The sequence below is a fragment of the Pholcus phalangioides genome, unplaced genomic scaffold (assembly GCF_987345545.1).
Source record: "Pholcus phalangioides strain wild (caught in Gottingen) unplaced genomic scaffold, Ppha-v1.0 ptg000018l_1, whole genome shotgun sequence".
NCBI classification, from domain to species: Eukaryota; Metazoa; Arthropoda; class Arachnida; order Araneae; family Pholcidae; genus Pholcus; species Pholcus phalangioides.
This window is the reverse complement of record NW_028301611.1, coordinates 12392018-12415463: the sequence shown is the minus strand read 5'-3', so window position 1 is coordinate 12415463 and position 23446 is coordinate 12392018. Positions and strand designations below refer to the sequence as shown.

At 38.7% G+C, this 23446-nt stretch overlaps 2 protein-coding genes across 2 annotated transcripts; one reads left to right on the top strand and one right to left on the bottom strand.

Annotated features, from left to right (window-relative positions):
* Positions 1 to 3204: 3204 nt before the first annotated feature.
* On the bottom strand, positions 3205 to 10739 carry LOC149071749 (FGFR1 oncogene partner 2 homolog). The gene is made up of 4 exons (XM_089247895.1): positions 10623 to 10739; positions 9112 to 9253; positions 5826 to 6074; positions 3205 to 3717 (listed from the first exon to the last, which is right to left on the bottom strand). The coding sequence occupies exons 2-4, from the start codon at positions 9244 to 9246 to the stop codon at positions 3490 to 3492; spliced, it is 612 nt and encodes a 203-aa protein (XP_089104021.1). The 5' UTR covers positions 9247 to 9253; positions 10623 to 10739; the 3' UTR covers positions 3205 to 3489.
* An 826-nt stretch (positions 10740 to 11565) lies between these two features.
* On the top strand, positions 11566 to 21200 carry LOC149071748 (nurim homolog). The gene is made up of 4 exons (XM_089247766.1): positions 11566 to 11841; positions 15191 to 15354; positions 15470 to 15640; positions 19980 to 21200. The coding sequence occupies exons 1-4, from the start codon at positions 11679 to 11681 to the stop codon at positions 20250 to 20252; spliced, it is 771 nt and encodes a 256-aa protein (XP_089103892.1). The 5' UTR covers positions 11566 to 11678; the 3' UTR covers positions 20253 to 21200.
* Positions 21201 to 23446: the final 2246 nt, after the last annotated feature.

The following is a 23446-nucleotide window of genomic DNA, read 5'->3' as shown; positions in this document are numbered from 1 at the left end:
TGTCTTGGTCACTCATTTGGTCGCTGACTGACTTGTTCTTTGCTCTCTAGGTCACTCTTTTGGTCGCTGACTGACTTGTTCTTTGCTCTCTAGGTCACTCTTTTGAACGCTGACTGACTTGTTCTTTGCTCTCTAGGTCACTCTTTTGGTCATTCACATGCTTGTATACTGTCTTGGTCACTCATTTGGTCGCTGACTGACTTGTTCTTTGCTCTCTAGGTCACTCTTTTGGTCGCTGACTGACTTGTTCTTTGCTCTCTAGGTCACTCTTTTGGTCGCTGACTGACTTGTTCTTTGCTCTCTAGGTCACTCTTTTGGTCGCTGACTGACTTGTTCTTTGCTCTCTAGGTCACTCTTTTGGTCATTCACATGCTTGTATACTGTCTTGGTCACTCATTTGGTCGCTGACTGACTTGTTCTTTGCTCTCTAGGTCACTCTTTTGAACGCTGACTGACTTGTTCTTTGCTCTCTAGGTCACTCTTTTGGTCATTCACATGCTTGTATACTGTCTTGGTCACTCATTTGGTCGCTGACTGACTTGTTCTTTGCTCTCTAGGTCACTCTTTTGGTCGCTGACTGACTTGTTCTTTGCTCTCTAGGTCACTCTTTTGGTCATTCACATGCTTGTACGCTCTAAATCAGTTTTTCTTAACTACCGGGCCTTGGCATCAGCGAGCCCGGCTGTGAGTAATTTATCATTTCATTTTTCACCCCATTTATTTCCCTTTAGTCGTGTTTATGTCCGAGCCGTCCACTCAAAAGATAATCCAACCGGGCCACGCTATTCTAAAGGTTGCTGCTCTAAATCTGCTCTTGGATCACAATGGCGGCGAAACAAATAATGCTAATCCTTTTCGGCTTCCTGAAAGAATTTGGTGCTCCGTGGAGCCACATAGTGTCGGCCTATATGTATATGCCCTTTTTTCCCCTTTGTATTCCTTTTTGCTTGTTATTGTCCAGTATATGTATGTGTGCATTTTTTGCAATAAAAATAATCTATCTTTTGGTCACTCACCCTCATTCCCGACCTCCATTCTCTAGGTCACTCACCGACATCGTTCCGCATTCTCTAGGTCACTCATCGACCAGTTCCCTCGCTTTCTAAGTCACTCTCATGCTCAAACACTCTTGGATTTTCTTTTGGTTACCAACCTGCCTACACATTTTATTGGTCGCTCACAGAATTGTTCCTTCACATTCTAGGTCATTCCTTTGGTCACTCACAAGCTCGCAAACTCTCTAAGGTCTTTATTTTGCTCGCTCATTGACCTAGTCCCTCAATCTCTTAGGGGCCGTTCAAGTATTACGTAAGCAAATTTTTAGCCATTTTTGACAACCCTCCCCTTATCAGCAAAAGTCAGCAAAACGCTGACCCCCCTTCCCCCCTCTTGTCAGCAAAATTTCGTCATCAGCTCTGCCCCTCTGAATCCAACTCATATTTTCATAAAGGGTGGTTGATGACGTAAGCATTATCCAAACCCCCCCCCCAGTCATCAAAAGTCAGCAAATCGGAAACCCCCCCCCCCATCGATGACGACGTAATACTTGAACGGCCCCTTAGGTCACTCACATGCTAGCGATCTCTGTAGGTAAATCGTTTTGTCAATCACTGACCAAGTCTTTTGGAAGATGCGCATTAATGGTTTTATCGCTTGCGGACTATTTTAGAAATTTTGCCAATTTTTTTTTTTTACAAAACTCCTTCCTCAAATTTATCACCCCCGTCGAACTAACCACACTGGACTTCCCCTGCAAACACACTTCTGAATCTAATAATTATAATCTTATATCATTATCATATTATACAGGTTTCATTCATTAAAAAAAATTAACAATTCATCAAATTCAGAAATTGGCTTTAGCATGAAAATGAAATATGCATTTGATTTCAATACGAGATACAACTTTGTTTCCAGAAGAAAGAAAAAAAAGATGAGTGTGGTACAAACTAGGGGGGATCCAGAATCATTTTTTTTTTTTTTTTTCAAATTCGTTAGACAAGTTATCAGATAACACCAACACACATATTGAATTTAGTACCGCATTTTGTTCTTTAAATTAACAACAAAAAACTGATATCCCACAATAGACACCATATAACCACCCCTCCCCATATCAGGGATCTTAGGCTTGGATCTTCGTCAACAGTCCCCAGCCCCGGTCAGATTTCTAACGGGCCCTTTTACACTGAGATTATAGTAAATTCAAGAATTTACCATCTCTTTGCTTAAAGACAGATGGATGGCGTCGTGAGCCCCGAGCAAAGATTTTTTTGAGCGCCCCCCCACGTGGTGAATTTTTGCGTTCCAGTTTTTATGCTTGCACTCAGAAATTTTAGCCAGATCTCGAAGGGCACAAGGCCCCTCTGCACTCAAAAGGTTTCCGGACCATTATCCTGGTGAGTCCATGCGTTAAGAGAGGGCACCGAATGGCAGCTCCAGCAACAACACAACTTGACATAAATACGTTAGAGCCATGCATATATACACACGTTCCTACATGTTCCTAGAAATTCCGCAGAGGAATGAGTATGAGGTGTATGTCCGGTAAGTAGTAGTCATAAACTTATGCGCAAAAGAAACAAAGAAAATTATCCCGGCACCCAAGCTGGAACCGCCACCCTACCGTTATGGGTGGGGTGTGCAAGACCATACTATAATTGGAGAGATGTTCCATGAAGATGTCACCACTACTCATAAAAAGATTGAGTAGACTGAGCTAGACCTACACGCTACAAAGGCAACATTCATTTTTCTTTCCTAGAGCATATGCTGAATGAGACAGAGTACCACGGGCAGTGAGAACCAACTCAGCTAATCACTCATATACTGTATACTGTCACCGGCATCAGCTGGAAACATACATGAACATGATAGAACTCGTCACTGTTAATACAGTGTTTGTAGTTCCATAAACTCCCAACTTCAAGTTGATCTCCCTGTTAAAACGTTTCGGCACAGAGAGCAACAAGCCTACAACAGTACAAATATTCAATCATTGCACTTCACTCGTAGTTCGAAAAATAGATGGCAGAGAGATGACAGCACTATAACAAGCATTACATAGAAACAATTTTTGCATTAGGTTCTCACAGCATGTACATTCCAACATGTACCGATTCGTTAGAAGTTCCACAGAGGAATCTGGATGAGGTGAATGTGGTTGTTTAGTAGTAGTTCTATAATACAAACACAATGCAGGAGTCAAATTTTAAAAACTTTTATTTACATTCTCATTAATACGAAAAGTTATTTCACAGAAGTAAAAAAACAAACAATTAAATTTCTATTCACAACCTAAGAATGTGTCAAAGGTGCTTTAAAATTCTGGTGACTTTATAGATGACATGAAACATCCACCATTTCACCGATATAAATATAGATTGAAGTAGGAGTCTATGAGGATACATATTATAGCCATGAATTTACACACACACACACACACACACGCGCGGATTGTGTTTTCGTTCTTAACATTTTTTCTTTTCATCATAAATCTGTCTGTACTGATTCCTCTACTCTTTCTAATCTGAGTTTTAATGCAAGTCCAATTTTTTCTGCTTTACTTATCTCCAAAGCATCCCTGAGTAACTGGTTTTCATTGGTTAGTTTTTCGACAGTGTCTCTGTCCCTCTCATAGTTTTTATCGTCGACATCTATCGCCATCTGCATGACTGCTGCCATTTCTTTCAATTTCTCCTCTCGTTTCAAGAGTTCCTGATAAAAAAAAATTTGATGTCAATAAATCAACTCGGATACAAAGTGAATGAAAACTGGTCAGAAATATAGATATTGTTAAAAATAAATTCCCTATCAGATTGAGACTTTCTGTCTGATACCTGACAAAGTTGTTGCCTTGAACCTTCACTCATGTATCGGGGTGCCTTTATGACACTTTAACAGCTCATACCCCCCCCCCCCATAGCTATGTTAATTAAATGCAGCAATGCACTGAAGCTATGGTTGGTATAAGGGAATAGGGATGATAATTTAAAAGTCATCTTACACCATCTCTAAGACAGCAAAAAATTTAGAAATGTAGATACGGGAGTACATCTTTCACCCAGGAGTTACAGGAACAGGGACTTATCATATATTGATGATAATTGATGCTAATTAATTATATGTGGTAATATGAATAAATAACAATAAAATCACCATACAAGAAGATGCTGAAGATTTAACATGTTAATAGTGATGTGATTAATGCTATATGAATATGATAATGTAGATAAAAAATCAATGATGAATAATATTTAATTTGATGTTAAATAAGAAATATACCATGTGTAAGTCATGAAGTATTTACAATGGCATGTGCAGTGTATCAATTTTGGCAGTACCAGAAGGAAGAAATTAGCTATTTAATACCAGTATAAGTGGAGATTTCACAAAAATGTTCATGGAGCTGTGAAGAGAATCATAGTTTCTAGAGAGCTTTTTGGCATAATCCATGACTGTTTCAATCTTGATACCTCTGCACATATATATATGCTTATTTCTGATGAATCAGGGAGATCTGGTGAAACGAATCGGTACCTGTGGGAATGTGCGTGTACGTGTAGTAAAACCTGAAGTGAAGTTTGTTTCTGTGTAATGCTTGTTATGTGTAGTGCTGCCATCTACCACCAGTTTTTTCTAACTATGAGTGAAGTGTAATGATTGAGTATACTGTCTTCGGTCAACTGGAAGTTATCTTATGTGATGCTGCACTGTTGTCAAGAAATGCCTGCCTCATTGTTGCTTACGGCAAAACAACATGCCGTTGCTGTTGCTGCTCCAGTCATCTGACAGCTCCAAAATAATAGACTAGATGTAAATGGGGAGTATGATTGGCACTGATTGCCAGCCCCAACAGCAGCCAGCCATATATAAGGCAACAGTGAGACCACTTCTGCTCATTTCCTCTTCACTTGGTCTTGCAGTTTCATCTTAATTATCTTCATTCATCTTGCTTCATCTGTTGTATTCAGACTCTGCCTGGGGAGTCTGGTCCTCCGTCATCAGTGTCCTGAATTTGATTCTGACTGTTTATCATCTGTTAAAATCAACAGAAGGGAGTTGGTGACATAGCTTGTGAGTGATCTACGAACAATATTAAGGACTGGTTCTTCATGGACTGAAGTTGCGGATTGTCATATCGAAGGAGCAAGACTTGTGGTCAAATTCAAATTTTGTAAAACTTCTAACATTAAATAATAAGTTTAAATTCTTTTAAATTCTCTAAATAAAAGTAAATAGTGATCATGGGTGGAGATATGAGGAATGGGACATGGGGGAACATTGCCCTCCCAGCATCGAAGATGGAGCAGACTGATCTAAAGTATACGCATATATATGAATTGACATCACATCACGACCCCAACATTATTGTGCTCCCCCCCCCCAGTCTATCTCTGCCTATGGCTGTCTCTCTCTGCCTGATTGTAAATGAGTTCTAAATTTTGACTCTTATCGTATTGGATTGCTTCGTGAGGCTCACTTAGATCCCGGTTGTGACAAATGATATCACATATGAAATTCATCGCACTTGCGTGGATCGCAAGAGGACCAAGGTGCATGGATCGACAGATAACAGAATGACTTCTCTTTCCGAGTTCACCTCAACATTAACATTTAAAGTAAAGTCTAATTCCTTGCTATTGAATTGATTTGCCTAGTGATTCGAAGAAGTAATTTTTCATTGTTAAAGGATTTCAAACTATAACCACTGTTTTTTTTCAAATTAAAAGAATGCATATCAAATTATTTGCTCATTGCTATTAGCATGCATTTCAAAACACAAAATTCCAAAGAATACACAATGTGTGAATTTTTTTTATTACCTCGTGTTTATCTCGTTCCCTGTATGTCTTTTCCATATTCTTAGTCTGAGCTATTCTATAAACCTGCCGCCTATACTTATTCATGATCAAATCCAGGGCAGACTGGTGCTCTTCCAGCATGTATCGTAATTCTCTGTTCTCTTGCTGCAGTTCCCGGATCTGGCGATTTTCTTGTTGTATATTGAGAATCAAAGCAGATCTGGGTCTCTGGTGAGCGAGTGCATTGAGTACCTCGATTTCCTGGTGATACTGAAAACATTGAATTATGATGTGATGGTGAGCTTAAAATATTACACAAAACATACGAGACAGTAATAATAGATCCCCCCCCCATACTTTCTTTCCTTCTTTCAGACCGAGCACAACTCAGATCTATCGCCATGGGAAATTTACTATCTAATGATGTGTGCCGGCAGTGCCATGCTGCTAATCTAATACGGTATGAATGGATACCAGAACTCTATTTACAGAGAAAGATGTTCTCTCCACTAATTAATACAAGATATATATTAAAAACTGGCTGTAAATGTGAAGATGCTGATATTTGGTGGCGTGAAAAATTCCCTGAGAATACACCTCTGTTTCTGGAGCACTCTTTTGGTCACTCCCATGCTTGAAAACTTTCTTGATCATTTTTTTTTATCACTCTCTTGGTCCTTCACTCTGACCTGATTTTTTGCTCTCCAGGTTGCTCTCATGCGTACACATTCACTGATCTGGTCATACTGTCATAACTTTTAATGATTCACATGCTTGCACTCTCTCTTGGTAACTCTTTTGGTTGTTCACTGTTTTCGTCCCTCCTATGCTTACACACTTTTAGTCATTCACTAATCTGGTCCCTCCTATACTTACACACTTTTAGTCATTCACTGATCTTGTCCTGCAACGTCCCTTATGGGAGTTGCTTGCCCGGTTCAAAATATCCAGTAATAAAGTGGCAAACGACAAGTGGAAAATGATTGCAAATAAACTTTCGCATGAAATATTATTTATTGAAATTAATTATAAAGTTAGTCAATTTTAACAACAGATTAGTATAACGTGGAGCCCTCTATTTGACGTTAACAGTAAAGATACTGGCTCACCAATTGACGATCATCAACAGTCAACTTTTATATTGATCGGATATCATACGATCATCGCCATACGATCACCGCTGCCGATGAATAGTAACAAATAAATAATGTAAACAACAGATTTACGTAACGGCGACTACAGACTTCTACGCCGGGGGACCATCGGCATGTTACAGTCCCTCACTCTGGATGCACACTGTTGTTTCAATCACTACATGATTGCACATTTTTGAATCACTCGCATGCCCACACGCTCTACTCTCTTTTGGGCGTTCATCGACCTGGTCAATCTTTAAATCATTCACATGCTGGCACACTGCTTTGGTCATCCATGTGCTTGCATAAACTCTAAATCACTCTTCTCATCACTCTCATACTTGCAAACTTTCTTGGTCACTCACTCTCTAGGTAGAGGCAAGTTTATAGTTTTACCACCCTTGATCTATAAAAATTTTGCTGCATTTTTCCCACTCTATTAATCTTCTTGACCACTCATTCTCAAATTTGTCGCCCTGGGCTATAGCCCGCAAGCCCTCCACCCCAGTAAATATTCTTCTGTACTCTAGCCTATATATATAGAACACTGCAGTCATAACTACAGTTATTGCTTCAAATTCACATAAATATGTAATGCCAAAAAACTGGTACTCATGTCTAAGATTTTTTTGTGTGCTGCCATTACATTAGATTTCAAAGACACATTCTCCAGAATTTAGGTGTGCAACCCGCAATACAGGAAATATTATTACTAAGAATACATAAATAGACCACCTCTGTGAAAAAGCAGTATAAGCACCCTTCTTGGCACTGCTTTGGCGCCAAGCAGTGCCGAGTCTAATGTAACCCCGAGAAGGGGAAATAAAAAAAGGTTTTTTTTACCGCTCACCTGTTTTTTCCCCCATCCTGAACTGAACAGCACAGTAATAATCCATTAGAAACTGAAATAATCCTTAGGGCACATACACACGAAATTATCCTTAGGACACAAACACGTAAATATACAAACACTAAATTGTGCATAGTAAATCAAAATTATCCAACGGAATTGAATGGGCGGTAAACTCATACTACCAAATTTTAAAAATACATCACGACAATACGAAATTAAAATCAAAAGAATTATTAAACTCCAAAGTGGTTGAAGTTACTACGCCTCGGCCCAACAGAAGCCATTTAGCACCGTCAAGAATTTAAAAAATCAGTGCTGGAATGCGACTGCGAGCACATCATCCTGTAACAACGTGCGATGGAAGTGAAATGACACGTAGTTCAGCAATGCATTAGCGCAGAAAACGTTTTGTCCAACAGTCGCTAACAGGTGCATGTGAATATGCAAATCAGTGGCTGCATCTGTAGGACGAACTTCGTTCGGCTGCTGCCTCACTACGTTCCTCCAGCCATTAAAGGGGGCTCCTGCCCCCGGCCTGTAATTATCAACTCTGTTTGCACCACAACCAGAAACATGCAACATTATTTCGCTAAGCAGAATACATGGCAACATTATTTCACTAAGCAGGAATAAAGCCCTAGCAGACCGAGAAGACAGTATAATCCAGTTGAGGCTGAAGGTAAACAAACATTTCTGAGGTGCCACAGTTGGTGACTTTCTGAAGGGGTCTAAACTGCATCCCACCCCCCACCATGACTTTGAACAAATTTCGCTGAATAAAAATGTGCAGATAAAAATACATTTTTTGAATTTTTTTGGTTGACATTAACGAGGTAATAGCGGGTGTTAATAAAGGAAATGAAAAGCGTGTCTCTGGTGTATTGGTTAGAGCAGGGCTGCAACTAGGGGGAGCAGGTGGGTCTCATGCCCCAGGCACTAGACCCAAGGGGCACCAATTTCATTCTCAAACCTCTCCTTCAACATTACAAGGGGGTGTCAAAATGTGCGCTTGCCCTGGGTGACCAAGCATCCAGTTGCGGCCCTCGGTTGGAGCAGTTGTTTGGTATACAAGATGACCAGAGGGTTTGATTCTAAGAGACAAAAATTGTATTTTTTTCTAATGATTCATTACAGTATAAAATTCACAAAATCCTATTTCTCAGTAATTTTTTGCATTAATTTTTTACGTCCAATTTCATTAGAATGAACCATATATATTTTCACCAATTCGTTGAGCTATTTTTGTCACACACGTTAAAATTTTCTGCTGAAAAAGTAAAACAGATTTTGAATGAAGAAACATTCAAATATTATCTACTTGTTTGATTGCGTCCAAATTATTGTTGAGAGTTTTTGCCTGGGATATGATGACATCGGCTTCATTGTCATGATCACGGAGGCGAGAGACAAGCCTCTTGGCATCGCTGAGCAACTGTTGCACTGTCACAGCCATAACTTTCCTGAGAAAGAAAGAAAAAAAATCTTTAATTTTTTTTTTAATGATGATTTGAATTAAGAAAAGCAAAAGCACACACAACCCAAGCATCCTTCTTATGGGGTTTTTTATGTATGGCTGTCTAAAGGGGCCCTGGGTGAAGTGTCATTCCACGGGCACCATAAATAGCTGAAAGTAACAGCTTACACATTTATAAACTTACATTTGAAACTTATAGAACCAGATTTTGTCGAGTAGGCCCCAGGTATTAGGTTATTTACACATAGGTCCAAATGAGGATCTGGGAGGGGTGATCACCCCTCCCAAGTGTCAAATAATATGGGGATAAATTTGTCTTTCCCATAAAATATGGGATCATCCAATGTAGCTACACAATAAGTTGGTTAAAGTTTTCGGCCTGGATCCCCCTGCCTCGGCTTCATTCGCAACTTAAGATGTCTGACTCCATTCAGCTGAATATACGTATCTTTGCTCCATTCACAGCTGAAGACATCTCTGCCTCAGCTTCATTCACAGTGCTTGAGATGCCTGTGTAATGGATAAGGATGGGGTCCTTCTGTTACTTAATTTGTCTCATTATACGAGAAATACTCATATATTTAGACCTCAGTGACCTCTCGGCTATCGAAAACCATCCAGAAGCCTTAGTCTTATGGCCACAGGGTGGGGGTGTTCGAGAAATTTCCCCTCTGACCTTTCGTCCTTGACATTTTGCCCTTGGTATATTGCATTTCCCCAACAGAAAATTTTTCCTGTCCTGACCATATGAATGACTGATTAATTGAATGACCATATGAATGACCAAATGAGTTTGCAATTCACTGTACGAGGCACCAAGTTCGCAAAAATCGCTGTATGAGTGACCAAGGGAGTGGCTGTATGAGTGACCAAGGGAGTGGCTGTTTTCCTGATCAAGTCAGTCACCAGATGTTTGCAGTTCACTGTGTGAGTGACCAAGGGAGTGACTATTTCCCTACCACACTCACTTGGATTCATTCATACTATCACTCATCCATATGGTCACCACACACTTGCTCACTTACCAATTCTATTAGTCACTAACTTAATCACTCACTAATAGTCACTCCCAGGGTAATGCAATTAAAATGTACAAGGGGCGAAATTTTCGTAAATCCCTTACTCTCTAGGTTACTCGTTTGATCCCTCACTGATCTAGTTCCCTCGCTCTTTAGGTCGATATAGATAAATGGTCTTACCGTCTATGCGAATTCTGCCGCCCCCCGAACCTGCTGCCCTGGGCTATAGCCCGCTAAGCCTCCCTGTAAACACGCCCCTAATTGGTATGCAACATTTCATTACCCCACAAATTATTCAAAAGAGATTAGTATTCAATTAACAGTTTGAATACTCACTGTTTAACTTGATAAGAAAATAAAGAAACGCTGCATGCTACAATGTTCGCAACACAAATATGCGGGTGACCTATAAAATAACATTTCCCTTTAAAACATGGCAGTACATTGTTTTGATGCCAGATTCTATGAAAAATTTAACAAATTTAACGATTATTTGGGACAAATACTGAATTTACGACTTTATCGTAATTTTAAATATAAGGTATATTTAAAATTACCAGATTATTATTATATTATATACCAGATCGTAATTTTCCGTTTTTACCTGAGGAAATGTGTTCACCTAAATGGTTTTAGTTGTGATAAGCATTTTTACTTTCTTTTGGCTAACTTTCTAACTATTTTGACGAAAATCGTCAAAGTTATAATATTCAAGGTTTCCACTCGCTTATTTTTCTCGGAAAAAATTATGGTCAGAGTTAAGATTGTCTCTGCTGACCGTATTTCCTTGAAAGAAAATATGGGACTTTGCCAATTATCGCAAAAAATGACGCCAAAAGTAAACAAAGTTGCCAAGCATTGGTGAAATTACGTAAACATCAAAATGGTGGTTAATAAAGCATTACTGGAAACTGCAGTGAATTTAAATGAATTCCACGAAATAAAACGTTCACCAAGACAAAAGTGAGAGAATAATATTCTTATTTACAATTGTAATTATCATAATATAATTTATGAGTGGGAAAATAATTTCTATCTTTGTCTTCAATAAAAAATAAAAATTCAAGTAAGCTTCGTGTAAAAAACGGGTAAAACCGGGACACTTACGCTAAAACTAAGTTAGAACAGAAAAAATCGGGACAGTTCCGTAAAATTCGGGACGTATGGTAATTTTAGCAATAAATATATTTTTCATCGTAACGCTGCGATGTTTTCGTATAACATTTACGATTGATTCATGGAATTCGTCTGTTTTCTCGCTTGGCGTAGTCCGTGCTTTAATGAGCGTTGTTTTCGTTCAGCGGGAGGTCGTTTTGTTTTGAAATTTTTTGGTATTGAAATGCTATTAGCAAAGAAGGAGGAGGAGTGAAAGATACACACAAAAGAAAAAGGATGAAGTCCAACGCAGCTCTGTGTTGTTTTTGTTGCTTGTCGCTGCCGCTGTTTGTGTTTTGCGTTTGGACGATTTTCCGCTTCGCGTGTTTCCTCTCATCCCAGTCTCATCTCGGCTCTCCCTCATCATCATCCATCTTCGTGTTTGAGGATGACCACATTGGTAAGGAAAGCCTTTCCATATATATATATATATCCGTTTTATACGTGTATATTTGACCACCCGGGTCTCTTGTACGTGTAATACTTAAAAAGCGTGGTTAATTGATCCTTTTTTTTGTTTAGGGAAACTACAAACTTAGTTCCTGGTATCAAACAGGGGAAATAGAGGGCGTAAGGCATGCGCGGATCCAAGAGCTAGAAAATGGGGGGGGGGAGGATTTTTCTGTTTCCCCTCCCCCCTTAAAATATGGGACGATTTAACGAACCCAATGGTGTCTGTCCACTACATTCACAGCTGAGGATGTAAGCCCCCACTCAGTTTGAAGCTGAATATGTCCGCCTCAGCTTCATTCACAGCTGGTGATATCTGCCTCTGCTTTATTCGCAACTGATACCACCTCATTCCCAACAGAAAATGTCTGCATTCGCTTATTTGCAGCTGATAGTGACTGCTTGATTTTATTCGCAGCTAAAGATGTCTGAATTCATTTGCAGCTGATAATCATAGGTAGAGATAGACTTGTAAGTCTTGGGTGCATGATGATGATGTCAATTCATATATATGGAAATACATTAGATCAGTTGGCTTTAACTTTGCAGCTGGGAGGGCACCCCCCCCCCATATCTCCGCCCATGCCGATAAAGCAGCTTCATTATGATGATTTCATTTGCAACAATTAGTGCCCCAGCTCAATTTCATTCGCAGCTCAAGATGTCTGCCTATTCTACATTCACAGCGAAAGATGCCCGTCTCCACTTCATCGTAAGCTGAAGATATCTGCCTCTACTCCATTCACTACTTAATATGTCCACCTCTACTCCATTCACTCTCCCTTCTGGTTCATTTGTAGCTGGAGATATCGCCTTGGCTTTATTTGCTGCTAATGGTGTCTGCCTAGGCTTCATTCACAGCTGGAGATATCTGTCCCAGATTTGTTCGCAGCTGATGGTGTCTGCCACCACCTCATTCCCAACTGAAGGTGCTTGCCTCCCCTTAATTCACATCTAAAGATGTCTGAATTCATTCCATGCACAGCTAATTGTTCCAGCTCAATGATTCACAGCCGATAGTTTCTGCTCAATTTCATTCATAGCTGGAGATGTCTGCCTTGGCTACATTCGTAGCTAGAGATGCTCACCTCCATTTTATTTTAGACTGAAGATGTCTGCCGCTACTTCATTCACTGCTGAAAAATATCTCTCTTTCATTTCATTTGTAACTATGATGCGAGTCCTTAAATGTCTGCATCATTCAGCAAGATGCAAGCTACCAGATATTTTGAATGTTGAGCCATGAGTGTTCCATCACAATAATTTACCAGCTCACAGGTCCCTCCTGGTGTCAGATTACTTGTCAAAACATATTTTACAGCCAGCTTATCTTGATCCCCTGATCTTGCCCCATGTGACTTTTTCATTTTTCAGGCCCATCATTTGGGGGGGGCAGGTGGGGCTGTGGGTCCCCCCCCCCCCTAGCTTTTGAAAATACACTACAAATGGTATATATATACAAATATATATATATATATATATACACAAATATATGTATATACATACCTTTAGTACATGCTCTTTGGCCCCCCCCCCCTCCTGGAAAAAGTTGAAATGACGGCCCTGCCATTTTTCCTCAGATAAAAGAATTTGTTTAAGGGGCAGCATTTCTCAGGTTCCAAAAATATGCTGCAACGAAGGCACTGGAATGTGTGACAAAAAGAAACCGGCTTGTGATCCGCATTTACATCTTTCTACAGATAGTGGCAAAAATGTGTAATTACTTAGGTTTTATCTGTATTCATTCTCTTATGATTAAGTAAGTTTCGGAACTTCGTGAACGTAATAGTATTTGATCTATTACAACAAATCCTGCAAAAGTATACCTTTCTCGAACAGGGCTGGACAAATCCCAGATCTCTATGGCAACTAGAAAATTGATATTGGCTCCTAAAATTTTCTGAAGTTTGTTAAATTGCAGTCCAAGGGTGACAAAAAAATTTCTGATTTCATCGCGCTACATCTTTTAACTTGAGGAAAATAAAAGAAAACATTATATAGGACTGCCTTTCTTAAAGATTCCAAATTCCATGCTTGATTCCTAAGAAATCAGGCTGACCTTGTGTATCATTATATAGGAGGTTCTCTGCATACAGACACGCCAACATTGGCTTGAAGCTTGTCAGTACTGATGAATGTTTAGCTTGGCCATTAATTTGTTTGTTTTTTTTTTATTTCAATTCAAAGTTCATTAAATACAGCACTTGGAACCTAGAAGTCTCTGACAACATGAGCCTCCCGAAGCAACTTTCCAAGGTCGCTGAGTCCCTTAATAATTCATTCATATTCAATGCAATCCCAACCTGCATACACCCTTTTGGACCATATATACAGATAGCTAGCAACCCTTGACCCCATCCCTGTTTTCTTTGCATCAGCACCTATGACGAAATATTCTTTCCGACACAAGTTCCATGAGCTTAACCATGCACTATGGAAATAAAGCTAGGTTTAAACTTGCCGAACTGAACCACTCAAAAATCTGTTTTTGGCCCACAGATCAGGGTTTAAGCTACGGTCCCATTTTTTGCAAAATGCGAAAGAAAATCGTAGAATGTGAAAGAAGTAGTAGCCACTTTTGCAAAATTTCGTACAGGAGGTACGAAACGAGTAGACATCCAACCATCAATAATTACGTTAGCATTGTAGCATTTTGCTAAATTTCGCTTTCTTTCCCCCCCCCCCCCCATTTTCGCTTTTTTGCGAAAGGAATTTTTTATCCAGCTTAAACCCTGCCACAGCTAGGACGGTTTTTTGACGAAAAAACAGGTTTTTGCTCATTTGGGGATCAAGTAGAGTGGCAGATTTAGATGCAAATTTACAAATTGCCGCGCTCCAGATAATACAGATCGGCTCTCCAAGTTTGTCTTCTCGCGATTTCTCTCACATGGTGTACAATTTCATCATTATGGTAAAGCTTGATGCAATTTAAAAAATAATAATAGAAATAAGTAAAACGCACCACAAGAAACTTAAAGACCCAATTTTTTTAAACTGATTTCCGTAGTGTTGAGAGTGTCTCCAGTAGCTCCATGGTTAATTACAGCCGTCCTTAGAAACTAAGGAAAATTCGTAGCAGTTGGCAATTCTGTGCATATAAACAAAATATGTAAGTTTTTTTCATTGCAATTGTTCTCAAAGTCTAACATTCAGGAGAATATTCTAGCTTCACATATTCGAGCAAGGAATACCTATAGGCGTAGCTATTTTTTTATCATATTCAAGATTGAATGGGATCATCATATTTGGGATTGAATAGAGATGTGTTTTACTAATTTTTGTATATTTCTCTTTTGCAGATAATCCTTGGTCATCGGTCCTAGTTAATTTCAGTTTGCTGAGTGTTTTCATGTTACAGCACAGTCTGCAAGCGAAGAGTCTTTTCAAAGATATGCTGTCAAATTGGGGTATGGATATCATGGGCAGGATAATATACAACACCGCCACATGCTTAGCATTGCAGGTAAAAACTCTATTTTACTGAAATGTTGTGGCCGTTGCCTTCTTCAATTTGTAAAATATTGTACATTATAACTCCTAAAGAACCACTTTCTCTCTCACTCTATCTTTTGTATTAGCTACTGATGATGTTCTGGCAGCCTATCCGAAGTTGGCCGATTTGGGAACTCTCCACTGAGGATAGCAATGTTTTATGGTGGACGTTCACAGTTGTACATATAACTGCTTGGGCTACAATTTACACTGGTTGTCTTGTTTTAGATTTGTTCGAGTTGTTGGGAGTCAAACAGGCGAGTAAATTTCACCATTATTTCAGCTCTGTGTGTATTACCGAATAACATTCCACTGAATTACATTTTTATACTATTTAGTGTTCAGAAAATTCATCGCCAACAATTTACCACCATGTAATTCGCCAGTGTGATAATTTACAGACGAAGTGGCATAGTGAGCAAGTGGATAAGCAGGTGAACAAATTAACGAAACAGTGAGTGAGTCATTCATATGGTTACTCACTCGATTGCTCTGTCACTCACCCGATCATTCATATTGTCAATCACTTGGAAATATACATTTACCGACTCACCATCGCTCATTCATACAGGTACTGGTTAACTCACTCGGTCACTCATATGGTCATTCACCAACTAATTCGGTCACTCAATCATTCATACTGTCACTTGATCACATATGTTGATTGACTTACTCACTTGGTCTGTCATTCTCACACTCACTTAATGGCTTACTTATTCGGCCACTCATGTGGTCATCAACTCATTCTGCCATTCATTCGCCTGATCATTCATACTGTCACTCACTGTCACAAACATTCACTGACTTACTCAATCACTCACTCATAAAGACACTGGCTCACTCACTTGGCCATTCACACACTTACTCAATGGCTCACTCACTCGGTCACTCATATTGTCATTCACTAGCCCATTTGCTAGCTCATTGACCGACTCTTTCTCACATTTAGTTACTTTGCTCAATCACTCACTCATAATGATGTGTTGGCTATGAGTTGTTTGTCGTTAATTTTCCCATCAGTGGTTTCTCTGTCTGGGAATTGTGTGGCATTCAATTTTCAGACGATGTTTCTGTAAATCCAGCATTGCTGCCAAGTCTCACAGATTTTCCTGGAGTTTCCCAAATTTGTACTCCATCTCTTGCTCTCCCAAAAAATTATTCTCTCAAATTTTTACTGTGACTTAATTACAAAAAAAAAACCCCTATTTTTTAAGGGTGGGAAGATTTATTTTTTTCAAAGAATTCGCCCAAGAAAAGGCTATTGCCTATATTGTCCTCCCTCCAGAAAATGTCAGCACTTTGTTAAATCACAGAGAAATGTTTGTTTAGCAAGGAGAATACAAAATTCATGAATTGGAACAACTACCATCATTTCGGCATCTCAGCAGTCGAATCAATGACTTATGTCTGGGATGACTGCAGCCCCATTTAGTCCATCTTTCTGGCATTTTCAGACACAAAAATTTTTAGTTACAATGAATATGATTTGAGAGTGTAGTAATCACAGGTAATTTTTAACCTCAAGTTTAGTGATAATTGTTGATGGCTAGCATTGGTGTCACATTTTTCAATCTTAAGGATTTCTGAAAATAAATATATATCTTTCAACATACTTTATGAAAATTTGGAGAACTATGCAATCTCCCTAATTCTTTTTCTCCAAATTTTGGGAGGGTGGGGGAAAAAAACAGATGAACGGTGAAAAAAAGTGTTTTTTATTTCCCTTTCTCCTTCTTCGCGGGTTACAGTAGACTCTGCACTTCTTGGGGCCAATGCTGCCAAGAAGGGTGCTTATACTGCTTTTTCACCATCAGTGAGAAATTTCTACTACAAGCAAAACATGAAACTGAAAATAGAATCCTACTGTGATATATAAGGTGGAAGTGAGCATGAATTACACAATTTCACAAACTGAAGGATGTATGAACGTGGTAGCCCAGGTCAATAAGATGCCTAGTTCGTCCTTATCATAAACTTTTCTGACACACAGAAGTACAACAGAAATTGAGGTATAACCACAGAAAAAGATTGCTACCACAGGAAGTCCCACATCAAAGGGTTAGCACAGCACCTCTCTGTGAGTATAAAAAAATGCTGCCATTTGGAATCGGTAATAAATTGTAGGTCCCAATCTAATTATCCCTTGCGAGCAGAAAATGGCAGTGGTACAACAAAAATGATCAAATGATGATCTGAAGGATGTACCTAGATAAGGTACGTATTGAGCTATTCAAAGAGAACATCTAAAGAGGAAAAATAAGAAAATAAGTTGCAAATTTTATTATGCATTACTAGTTGAGAGAAAAAATAATGGTTGCCATTTTCGTAATTAGATGTAAAATTGTAACAAGTGTTTCAAATAAATTGATTCTGTATGTAATAGTAAAATACAATAGCCTATATCATTGTTAAATTTGATTGTCAGTATCGTGGCAATAAAAATCTTTCAATTACCAGTTTTTCAATATATACACTGCTCGAAACAATTAGGGGAGCACATGGTTTTAACAAAATTACGCAAAGATGTATACCGATAAGTAACATAAAATGAATCATCCATAATTTAAAGCCTAGCAGGAAACGGAAGAAGAAAACTTCATATGCAAATCAAAGTTCATGACGTCAAAAACCAGAAAAAGGAGATAAGGGCAGAAATCGGGATGTTGCAGAAACGTCTGTTTTACTGCCGTAACTGTGAAATTAGATTGCGCAGTATTTTTTTTTTGAGACAATGTGACTTGAGGATGTCTCAACAACGTGATTTACCGGAATCCATGGCATGGCGTGTTATAAGCAGACTGGAATCCGGGCAAACACAACGTAGTGTCACGGACGCTGTTGCAGTCGCCAGAAGTGTTGTTGCAAGGCTGTGGAATCGATTCCAAGAAATGGGAAATGTTAGACGTCGACCAGGGCAAGGTCGGCCATGCGCCACTACAGCAACTGATGACCGGTATATACGGTTAACAGCCCGTCGAAACAGAACAGAGAATGCTATGCAGCTACAAAGACAGTTGCTCTTGGCAACAGGACGAAGGGTGTCCAGCCAAACAGTACGTAATCAACTTCATGAGGGAGGGCTCTATGCACGTAGGCCAATGGTCTGCATTCCGTTGACCCCATGCCACCGTGCGGCCCGAAGAAGATGGGCTGCTGAACATCGAGATTGGGAGCAACATGACAGCCAAGTGCTGTTTACAGACGAGTCCCGATTCAGTCTGGAGTGTGACACCAGACCTGTTCTGGTATGGAGGGACAGGGGGCACTCGAAATAACCCCACATTCGTTGTGAAAGGTCACAATACAGACGAGCTGGTTGGATGGTATGGGGTGGAATCAGCATAGGCGGACGTACAAACCTGCATATCATTCGGAATGGCACTTTGTTGGCCCGAAGGTATGCAGACGAGATACTGTGACCTCATGTCATCCCTTACGCTGGAGCCATTGGAGATTCCTTTGTTTTCCAGGAAAATGCCCGACCGCTATAGCTTGTCTGGTGGAGAACATGCTTGAAGCTGAAACAATACAGCATATGGAATGGCCAGCGTGCTCTCCTCACCTGAATCCAATCGAGCATGTTTGGGACATGCTCGGACGACGCATTGCTGCGCGACCAAGGCCGCCTGTTACTGTCCGAGACTTGCAGATTGCACTTCTTGAGGAGTGGAACAGTATTCCCCAAAGTCTGATCGATAACCTCATCGCATCCATGGCAAACAGGTGTGCAGCAGTCTTAGCTATTCGAGGAGACCACATGCCCTATTAAAACTCGTGCATCATGTCTAAACAGTACTTTTTTTTATCGTTTACATGTAACCAAATTGTTGCCCTAAATCATCTTTTCATGTTTTTTCCATATTTTCAAAGAATTAAAGCTTAATTCCAAATTTTTTTACGTCTTTTTTCTGTGTTGCGCATTGATACGCATGTGCTATCCATTGTATGCCAATACGTGGCTGTCTCTCACAGTTTTCTTCACTTTTTTGCTTGCTCCCCTACTTGTTTTGAGCAGTGTATTTACTTAAATAATGAATTGTATAATTAAAATTCAATATTAATCATTTGAAAAATTACCGATAATTTTATTTTCAATTTTAAAAAGCAATTTTATTGATTGATTTTACGAAAATTGATATTCTGCCAGCAAATATTTGGTATTTCACCAGAACATTAGCCGAATATTCAGTATTCAGCCAAATCGCTATTCGTCCTATCTCTAGCAAGAAACGCGAAAAATGTAATTGACAAAAAAATTATTCAGAGTATCAGTGCTTATCCAATGTGGAAAACAAACTACCAAAATACATGTAACACGTGTGTGTCAATCATAAATAACAAGTCGCATGCTGAAATGGGTAATTCTGATGCAGCATTTTGCCCATCTCTTAACATGGTTAAACTTGAATGGATTTTTTTCACTATTGATTTGGAACAAACATTCACTGTTGACTGTATTTTATTTATCTGCTGATAAAGAAGTGTCCCTAAGAATTGTTTTCGACTTTTTAGGTGGCATTTATTTATGATAATTTATTTTCCTCATTTTTTTGTCCAATTTTGTGAGAATGACTGATATACGTCTTTTTCTTCCAGATCTATTATGCCATGCAGGGATGGCCCAGTCCATTGAATCAAAAAGGAGGCCGCTTGTTGAGACTCTATGACCACATGCGACATCCCGGCTTCACTGCTCTCACAATTGTCTGTTTCGTTCATCCCGTGATGCAGGCAGATCGTCTACTTCTTGCGTATGTGCTTGTGATTTACATGATTTTTGCTTTCAAAGTTGATCAGTTGGACTATGTCTATCACAAGAAGCAGCTGAAAAAGAAAAAGGCAGAATTGCAGATATCTTTTATTCACTGAGTGTTTCTTATTGTGTTTTTTCCCTCCCGGTTTCTGTTATTGGATTTTTGTGCCAGTTTTTAATTTTTTCTTAGTTATTCATGCCTTTTTATTTTTTGCATGCTATACAAGTTTCCTCGTCATCTGCTTGATTGTGGAACTAAAATATTTGATACTGGTGACATTTTTCTATATTTATTTTGCTTGTAATGTTGTTCAGTATTTACCTATTTGTAACGTTTCAAACGTTTAGTTCCTCTTCCCCATCCCCAGAAACTCCTGTGAGAATTTCAAATATTGTTCGGGGAAACATTTATGTCACAATCTGAGATTGTGTTTTTGTTTCAAAGGCTATAAAAAGGGTAAATAATCAAAAATTGCCTTAAATACCCACAAGTGGTCTGTAATGACAAAATGGGAATCACACAATAACTCCAAATGCTATCTGCTAAAAAAAAAAAAAATACAAGATACATGTGCAGTACAACGTCATCACTTCCAATATTGTCTGACTGAAAACCATCCCTTTTTATTAGTCCTGGCTATTGTGTTAGGGAATTATCATTGATTACTTGTTATAAAGTCACTCCACTAAAGTGAAGTTGCTCCCCATGAGTGATGTTATACTGAGGTCTGATATAGATATAAAAAGAAGGCTAGTCAACACCTTAATGCAGGGATTCTTAAAGCTTCTATGTCCTTTGGGCTGTTTGTGGCAATAAGACGAGGGTATGGCAATGAGCGATTTCTCGTCCCAGCTGATGGAACCCCCTGAAACCTCTCCAAGGAGCTCTGGTTAAGAACAACTGTCTTACGGTTACTGCCTACAAGCTATACAGATCTTAAAATTCAATTTAGGCCTGTCTCTGGACCAGGGCTGGACAAATCGGTTGCCCAACATGCCTGGGGCATGTAAAAATTATTACTGGGCATGAACTTTTTCAACCATATGCCTGATGCGAGCCACATAAAAACAAAACAAATCAAAACACTTTCGTATTTATATTATGATTATAATTACCGGCATTTATGCAAGTGCTCTTCCAGCATTCCTTTCATTTGACATAAAAAATAAAGGTTTTAGAAGACATAAGGCCAGTATCTGTCATTTTATGACTCTGTCACAATAACTGTATGGCGCATAATAAGGCAAACATGGGTATTTATGGCATATAATATAGCGTGACCAGAAAGTTTACTAATGAGGCCCTTAGTAAAATAAACAGGCATGTTATTCAGGTACTTTTCCTACGTTTCCATAACCATTTGAGAAAAACAAATGGATTGTGGGGACTTCCTGGACACACGCTGTATAATATGGTCTCTTGGTGGTAGCTCATAAATAACAATTACTTAGGAGCTACTAGTTATTATTTCATTTCCAGATATGACTGTGTCAGGCAGTAGCAGTTGATTATGTAGTCATTGTATTTTAAACTATTTTATTTTTACTGTCCCTAACCCTTACAGTGGCAATAACAAGATATCTTGTCTAACTTGGTGCGCTATATTTTGGCAATGAGTTGGCCATATAGTTCTATTGTTGGCTTCATCTTCGAACATGGTTTTTCATTTCTTTCACCCTCCGCCAAACTTGTCAATCCACTGCCAGTGGGTGGAGTCAACTTTTGTTCGAAGTTTGTTAACAATAGAAAGAGAGAACCCCCTCCCACTTTTCGGAGTAGTATAGGAATATGCATACAGAATAAGTATTAGAAAAAAGATTAGAGTATTTCTCTTCCTTGTTTTTTTATTATTGGTTTCGGGGGGGGGACCAATATCGGCAAAAATCAGGGAAAAAATATTCCTGAAAGTAGGTGCTAATTTCTAGAAGGTTTAGTAATGCACATTGTGGCAGTTATATTGCAGATTTAAAAATTTTTAGAAAAACCACTTAAAGGGTTATTTTGGGGCCTGGTGCTGCTGCTGTGTTCCTCGCACCTACCCAAGTCTGGTGCTAGAAAGTAAATCAGCTACGATTCCATTAGTTTAGTTATAATTTTTTTATTTATAATTTATAATATTTGATTTTTTTATAATTTGTAAATTTGACCCCGAATCTAATGGGATGTCTTAGCAATCAGAAAAAAAATTCTGGCAAGGGGCAGTAAGACAAAAAAGAAGATTGGGAATGCTTAACTCAGTGCTTGTTTCAATCATATCGCAGATTCAAATGATTTATATCAGTGGTTTCCAAACTTTTGTCACTCACGGCTTCCTTGCACAATTCATGATTCATCTGCGACTCCCCCAGCGTAGTTTAGTAGATATTTTCACTTATAAAGAACCATTTTGAAGCTTAAAAAGGTACACAAATCAATATCTTTAGCTCGCTACGTTGCCCCTGACAAAGATTGGTGATGCCCCTTAGAGCCGTGATGCACACTTTCAGAAACACTGATCCATTTTAAAAATTTCTGTATTCATTTTTTAAGAGGATTATGTGAATAATTATTAGGTATGATAGTTTAGATGATTTATTATGATGGATTAGGTTTACCATGAAGCTATTTTGTGTGTTCTTTTTAACAATGAGGAGTGATTTTTACAATGAAATAAGTAAATGCAATAACAATATCTATCGGGCATGTATTTTAAGTTACATGTCTGACCAGTCATGTAATTTTTTTGGAGATTTGCCCAGCTCGTGGTTTGGACCACCTCACTTATAAAGGTTTAAATATCCGATATGAAATCATAGATATCACATGTTTGTCTGTTGATTGTATCCTATATGTTAATTTTTTGCTTTTGATATAATATATCTGATAGTATATTATACTATGTAGTGAAGTTTAGAAATTCTATTCGAATGTATGTGTGATCAAAACTTACCTTTCAATTCATGAAACAAGAAGTGCCTCATCAGAATTGGTGATTTTTTTTAATTAATCTTCAAAGACAGTGAATCAATGAGTGCGAAAATTTTATATCGAGTGTTTTTTGAAATCTTATTTCCACTCACCCAAACGTTTATAACTAAAAATTAATATTTTGTACTTTTCCCGGATTTATTCAATAGCAAGAATGATCAACTTCTTTCTGTTCAACGCCGACATAATCATCAGCTGCAATGTATTGGGCTGCACTATGCGCCCCACCATCAGTTGTGTATGCTATTGACACTGAGAGTATCAAGTCATTGAATTAAAATAAATTTATTTCATTGGTATTACAGTCAGGAGCAACACAAGCTTACCGGTCACCCAGGTGCA

Bases quoted from the DNA above. Each gene is read 5' to 3' on its own strand.
- LOC149071749 (XM_089247895.1), bottom strand. From the start codon at position 9,246: ATGGCTGTGACAGTGCAACAGTTGCTCAGCGATGCCAAGAGGCTTGTC. The intron at 6,075-9,111 runs GTAGATAATATT...CAATGTTTTCAG, and splicing joins ATTTGGACGCAATCAAACAA to TATCACCAGGAAATCGAGGT. The intron at 3,718-5,825 runs GTAATAAAAAAA...TTTTTTTATCAG, and splicing joins GGGAACGAGATAAACACGAG to GAACTCTTGAAACGAGAGGA.
- LOC149071748 (XM_089247766.1), top strand. From the start codon at position 11,679: ATGAAGTCCAACGCAGCTCTGTGTTGTTTTTGTTGCTTGTCGCTGCCG. The intron at 15,355-15,469 runs GTAAAAACTCTA...CTTTTGTATTAG, and splicing joins CCACATGCTTAGCATTGCAG to CTACTGATGATGTTCTGGCA. The intron at 15,641-19,979 runs GCGAGTAAATTT...TTTTTCTTCCAG, and splicing joins AGTTGTTGGGAGTCAAACAG to ATCTATTATGCCATGCAGGG.